The sequence below is a fragment of the Chaetodon auriga genome, chromosome 6, assembly GCF_051107435.1.
Source record: "Chaetodon auriga isolate fChaAug3 chromosome 6, fChaAug3.hap1, whole genome shotgun sequence".
NCBI classification, from domain to species: Eukaryota; Metazoa; Chordata; class Actinopteri; order Chaetodontiformes; family Chaetodontidae; genus Chaetodon; species Chaetodon auriga.
The window spans coordinates 10,987,327-10,994,322 of record NC_135079.1 but is presented as its reverse complement, the minus strand read 5'-3'; the positions used below and the strand labels follow the sequence as shown (position 1 = coordinate 10,994,322).

The window sequence follows — 6,996 nt, the reverse complement described above, 5'->3', positions numbered from 1 at the left end:
TCACCTCCTATTTGGGACACAAAGCAGGTCCAAGGGTGGAATATTAGCCTACAGTCTAGGATTTAGGTTAGGGTTAGGTGAGGGTTAAGGTTTAGGTTAAGCCCAGATTAACGTGAGTCTCCAGGGAATAAATTTAGCTAAGTGAAGCAATATCCCCCAACAGAAACACTGTGTGTATAATGTTGAGGTCACCATTTGAAAAACAAATTGTGTCCTGATGTGTCAACAGTTATGGACTTATAGAGGAGGTGAGTGGCTTCCACCTCATTATTTTCACGTAAAGTCAAGGCCACTTACCGCACGATCTGTGTTCCAGTCGTCATCCATTATTTAAAGCTGCGTTGACTGATTTTGTGGCCACTAGGGGGCAGCTGAACAAGCTGAAAAACATTAGCATACCATCACCTCATAAAGCTGTTAAAACAAACAAGTTAGCAAACCTGTTAGCCTGTTTACAAATCCAGCAGACATGGAGCAACATTAGTATTCATTTTCATTCACGTGTCAAAAGAAATATTTACTTCTTTTTGTTCTAGTCCAGCAATGCTGAGAAAACTGTCCGGCTCTTTAGTGGCTAAATGTGCAATATGCTCACCAGCTAGCTTAGTTGCTTACTTTGTTTGCTGTTTGGTGGTGAGCAGCTGGTGTACAGAGGGTTTTACTGGAAACAAACTGGCTCTGTAGAGCTGAGACTTAACTACATTGATTATTTAAGCTTTAAAGTTTGTTTGTGGTCAGTTTCATGTACATCGTAGGAGTGAAATTCAACTAAGGTTGCGTAAATTCTAGGTACTATTTTAAATACCTTGGGGACTGATTTAATGGTTGCACTAGCTTGACGACCGTAGACGGAACTAACTTATGTTTGAGCAGTCAAAGGGACACTTGTCAGTTAATCAGAAAATAGATAATGTTATTGTCCAACATGCAGAAAGTATGCTTGGACTGTTGGTGGACTGGGACCTGCATTACCTACAGCAGCCTACCAGTCAAATGTTTGGACTCACCTTCCCAGTCAATGGGTTTTTCTTTGATTTTCTGATTTTCTACAATGTAGATTTATGCTGAACATATCAAAACTTTGAAAGAACACATATGGAATTATGTAGTAAACAAAAAAGTATTAAACAAACTAAAATATGTTTCATATTTTAGATTCTTTCAAATAGCCATTGTTTGCCTTGTTGACAGCTTTGTACACTGTTGGAAGTATCTTAAGCAGCTTCATGAGGTCATCAGATGGTTTAATTAACAGGTGTGCCTTGTCAAAGTTAATTAGTGAGATTTCTTGCTTTCTTAATACATTTGAGACCATCAGCTGTGTTGTGCAGAGTGTTGGTATGCAGTAAATAGCCCTTTTTGACCAGTAATCCATGTTATGCAAGAACCTGAAAATCAAGTAAAGAGAAATGACTGTGCTAGTTTGGAAAACTTTAAGGCTTTCTTGTGCACCGTGAGGAGGCGTGGGGCTTTCTTTCCTCTGGCTGGGCGTGGTTCTTCAGGTGGCTGAGAGCTGGCTCCAACACAGCTGGGACTCATCACAATCAAACACAGCATAAAGACTGTGGACTGTGCAGACTCATCGCCAGATTGTTTCCTCTGTTTAGTGGTATTGTTGGCTGTTTACCAGTGTTACCTAAGAGTATTACTAAATATCTAGTCTACCCCCAGTGCCTGATCTCCTGTGTCTTTTTCTCTCACACCACCTGAGCTCTGTGTGCTCCAGTGTATCTCTGAGCTTCTCACCACCTCAGTACCTTGTGCCTCACATGTTCCCAACTATGAGTGCCCTGTGTACCTGGAGTCTCCACTCATTGCTCATTTACTAAATTTCACCCTTCTGTGTTTTTTTTTTTTTTTTTTTTTTTTTTTTTGTCAAATTAGTCCAAATTTGAGTTTTGGTTCCAACTGCTTTGTCTTTATGAGATGCTGAGAAGGTGCATGGATGGTATCTGCATGTGTTGTTCCTCTGAGGCACAGATGAGGTGTGATGGTGTTTGGTTCTTTGCTGGTGATGCTGTTGGAGATTCATTCAAAATTCAAGGCACAGCATGGCTACCGCAGCGACATGCCATCCCGCCTGGTTAGTGAGTGAGAAAAAAAACTAGTACTGTATAAAAAAATATTAACCATCCACCTCTCCAATTATTTGACTGCGCTCCCGCGTTGTAGTTCATCTTCCAACCAGTAGGCGACGCCATTCACCTTTTGGTTAAAGGCGAACGCGCTGAGGGAAAAAAAAAAATCAAAATGGCGATGCCCGGACCTGGTAGGTGGACGCGTTGCTATGGTTGCTATAGACACGCTTTTCCAATAAAACGCTGACAGAGTCATTTATATTATGTAGCGTTAGTTATTTTATTTATTTGGCATTAATACTTCTTCTTTGGTTCACTTTACTGACTCGAGGACGTTCAGAAAGTTCGTTAGATTGGTTAAGTTTCTGTCTGTCCCTCTCCCTCTAGGAAGATCAGCCAGTGTCGTATCCTTTTCGTTTCCTTCAGCTGAGTACGCCTGAAGTGAAGCCTTGTCAAAACGACAGACGTCTCTCTCTGTGTGTGTCACTGGCGGTGGGAAGATGATCGATGACACCTTAACTCCGCTCTCAGCTGTCATCTGTTACTTTCCAGCTGCTGCTGAAGCTGACATCCATCTACTTTGTCTTCTACTTCCTGTTCACTCTCGGCTTGATCATCAGAAAGAGTGAGTGCTGAACATGTAGCGTAGTCTGAGGGTTCCCCCCCCCTTTAAACCAGGAGTTTTGATGTACCTGTAGAGAGCAGTGAACGTGTCTGTTGCTGACAGGCTTGGTGCTGTCTTACCCTGCTGATGATCTGGTCTGTGATGTCGGTCTGCTGTTCCTCCTGGCTGCTCTGGACGTCCTCCATTTCTTCTGCGGTGAGAGAGGCACAGACTGAACCATGGCTGACTTCCCTGTCATGACCAGGCTGACGCTTGTCTGGCATGCATTCATATCTATATATCCAATCCTTCCACTCACTTCTAGCTTATACAGTAAATAAGAGAACAGTTAATAACACAAATTTGTTGCTGAAAGACCTATGGCCATTCTAGTAGCTTTTGTAGTTTACTTAAATGGCATAAATGGAGCTTTAAAATTTGTCCTGATTGAAACAGATTGGAGTCATTACATGACTGCACATCTTCCCTCTTGGAGGGGCACTCCAGTGATTTTATTTTTTCCTTTCCATGAAATTGTCTGCAGGCGTGAAGGGCAACCTGACGGAGAGTCAGGGCCATATTCTGGCAAACCTCATTCTGACTGGGACGACTATCCTGCTGACCGTCTACTTCCTGTTGTGGCAGACGTACGTGATGAGGGCAGACGTAATCATCAGCAGTGTCTTACTCGTTGTCTATGGCTTAGATGGAGTCCTGGCTTTCAGCACCTTAGCCCGACTGGCCAGGTCAGTTCCACTTTCATTACTTTTCATCATGGACACTTTGTATTAAACCTCACCAGGCATGATTGATGAGGAAGATATTTTGATGTGACATGTGAGATCACAAACATCTTCTCTTTTTTTGACAAGGTCAGATGTCAACATAAATGACAGACAGGTCGGTCAAACACAATATCTGGTATCAAACACAGATGAAATCCTTCATTATCACATGAAGAGACTGGCCTACATTTTAGGCTCCATTTATTTTGATTGACAAGATAGTATGCCGACGTAATTAGCATCTCATACATATGTTCTGAAATGGTGGACGGCACTGAAGTCTCCTTTGTTCACGCTTTTGTTCATGAATGAAATAAGCCCTGGTTCCCTTTAGGACTTAGGACTGAATTATTGATATGGGTGGCATTCAGTCAAGTGATACTGTACACCTCCTACAATGTCGTCACATCCTCAAATTTTCCTCCAAAGATAGATCACAATGATGCAGTCCTTTATTCTGAAAAGATGAATGTTGTCTACTCAGGTGGCTGGTGGCCAGAATACATTCATAAATCAGTGCAGATAAAGAAAAACTTGAAACTAAACAAAACATGCGGTCGTTTGCTAGGTTGATTTTAGACAGCTAAGCAGTTTCACACAGCTGAAGCACAGTTTGTTCAGGCACAGTTTAATGGATGTTAATAATAGATTTTTATTTGCTCTTCTTTGTGTCTTTCAGCGTCTATTCATGAAGAGACCTCCTCTTCATCGTCAAGTGTGTTATAGCTGACCTCACAAGGTGTCTGCACTTCTTTGATACAACCAGAAATTGAAACAGCTTTGACTTTAGACCGTTTGAATGTCTGTAAGGTCAAAACTGTTTGGATTACTGGATTGGTTATTTTTATAACTGAGTTTGTAAAATGCTTGAAATGCATTGATGTTTGTTGAAAAGTGAGTGCTTTAGCTTTTTTATCTTTTTGGATTGATTTCATTACATTCTGTATATTTTTCAGGGCTCAAAGATAAAATCTGTATTTGTGTCACTGTTGATTATTTATATTAAACGTACAACATTTAATACATTTCTTGTCTTCATCTTTTCTCCAGTAGAGGGCAGACTTGCTTTTATTAAGATTTGAACAGCGACAGCACTGATTTTAGCACTAAAAACAACATTTTCTGCTCCCTTCCATTTGTTTGACTTGAATGCTTAAACTCAGGTCAGCTGGATTGCAGCAATTAACCCTTCAATATTCTTACTGATCTAAAAAGAGCTTTCAGTTGTAGTACAATCTCTTTTGTACTTACACAAAAGAAAATTATTCCAGGTTAAGAATTAATATTTATTTGACTCTTTAAACTGTACATATTTAATGTCAGATCAGCACTGATCCTCAGAACTTTAATTGTTCAGGTGAAGATCTCAGAGCAGTTTTAAATTGTAATAACTATTAGTCCTTTCCCTAAACCACATCCGTCAAACAGGTTATTTCCCACCGCTGACAGCTTGAGTTAATGATAAAACCAAATACCAAGGTTTCCAAAGTAACCCGTTTCAAAACAAATCACTTTTCAGTGTACTTGTGCTTGAGCAACAGCTGAGTGAGAACATGAACAAACACTTGTGAATTTCACTGATTGTAGGTCAAGCCAGTGTGTGTACAAGCATTTACATTTTCCCCTTTCAGTTCTCTCTCTGCCGGTATCATGAGGAGTGTGTGCTCACTCTTAAAGTCTTTGCTAAAACAGGATCATTCGAGTGCTTGTTGACATGCATTACTATCCCCAGAACAGGGCAAATGCATTATCTTAATGATTTTCTTTGCAGGGACAGCACACTGCAGCTGGACAAAGAGTGGTCATTCTTACCAGCCAGTGACACTGAAACCTGGGCAGCGTTCCACACTGTTGCTCGTCTTTCATTCACCCTGTTGAATCCAGCTCGTTCAGACCAGACCACTACTTTGCTGCACCAAGCGAAAACCCGAGGAGACAAAGTTATTCCACAATTTGCCGAGGTTGCATCTACAAGTTATCATGCATTTGTGATTGCATTTGTAATTCATAAACAGCAAATTTGATTTTTTTTTATTGCCATTTAAATGTTAGTAATGTCACCCAGGGCATCTCATTTAAGGCTTTTTTGGAACATTTATTTGTTCCCAACCTTGGTGTCAGGGTCCCACTATTGGGGAAGAGAGAGAGAGAGAAAAAAAAAAGAAGACATTTCTGCTGTACAAAATTAGAGTTCTTGTAATATTTGTTTTTTTTTTCTTTGTGAAATACATCAAATCAAACTGTCAGAGAAAGAAATACTGCCCCAAACTGAAGTCCATTTGGAAGTCAAAGCCTGTGCTGTCACAAGTAGATATAGTTTCATTCATTCATTCATTCATTCATTCATTCATAAGAAGACACGAGCCAACAAAAGTTAGGAACCACTGCTTTACTCCACATTTACAGCGTCCATATTAAAGCAAAGTGTTGTTTGCTACTAAATGTGGTGAAAGTCAGTGAAGCAGGTCAGTGAGGCTCATCATCAACACGCACCCAAACTCTCTGCATGAAGCCTTCTCTTTAAAATCGAGTGAGAAAAGCTCAGGCCGACCGGCCCACCCCCTGTGAGTTGTCCGCGGAGCTCCTCCCCTGCCGGATTGAGTTACCTGCAGACTCACCTATCACTCACCTGCTCCCGCGGTACCTCCTTAGCGAACGTCTGCGTGACAACTGTTTAGTTTACAGCCTTGGATTTAGCTGTTTGACTTCAAACCCAGCAGATTCCAGGCATCGACAGCTCATCCTGCGGGGTTCATCGTCCTGATCGGCTGCAGGCTGTGATGGCAGGCTGACACCTCAGGCACCGTCTCCACCACGTTGGTCACCTTGAGCATCCCGTCCGGAAACAGAAAGACTGTGAGTTCCTCTGAGGGGGTGAAAGTTAGGGTTTCGTTTGTGATCTTGTGTCTTCACAACGGGCTCAGACTCACAGGGACCTGGTTCCACTCGACAAATCTCTCCAGGTGTGTTGAGGAACTGGGCTTCCTCAGCAGATGGGGTGTCCTGACGGCTCTTAAACCTCATATATTTTGCGAACTCTTTTACGGCCTCATGTTGGTTTTAAAGTTGAGATTGGTTTCACTTATTTGTTAATAGGGACAATTTATCATTAATGTTTTATTGTGTTGTTATGTTTATTTAAGGGTCCCATTAGAAACACATGGATGTGCCTCTGGTCTTCTTGGGGCCCTGAACATTGAAATATAACACAGACATACAATGAGAGATCAGTTAAATGTCTCCTAATAGATATTAATTGTCAGCACATAATGGTTTGCATCAAGGTTGTAGGTTTGAAGTGATATTGATACTTGCTGGTTCAATTGCTCCTGAAATGGTATAGCAGTTAATGTACGGAACAATTCACACACTGTAACTGGGTTCTTTTAGAGTAAAGTTCTGCTGGATTTAAGTTGCAAGAGAGCAGAAAACCACATGTTGTGACCATACACTTAAATCTGATGTCACCCACAATTGCAGCGTTAAGCTGAGAGGAGTGTGTTGTCATTTGGGGTCATGGCATGCTACA

General features: G+C 41.3%; 1 protein-coding gene across 1 annotated transcript; it reads left to right on the top strand.

The window, feature by feature from the left end:
• The first annotated feature begins 2,250 nt into the window (after positions 1–2,250).
• On the top strand, positions 2,251–4,491 carry LOC143322417 (transmembrane protein 80-like). The gene is made up of 6 exons (XM_076733595.1): positions 2,251–2,269; positions 2,466–2,482; positions 2,610–2,703; positions 2,806–2,898; positions 3,227–3,428; positions 4,147–4,491. The coding sequence occupies exons 1-6, from the start codon at positions 2,251–2,253 to the stop codon at positions 4,157–4,159; spliced, it is 438 nt and encodes a 145-aa protein (XP_076589710.1). The 3' UTR covers positions 4,160–4,491.
• Positions 4,492–6,996: the final 2,505 nt, after the last annotated feature.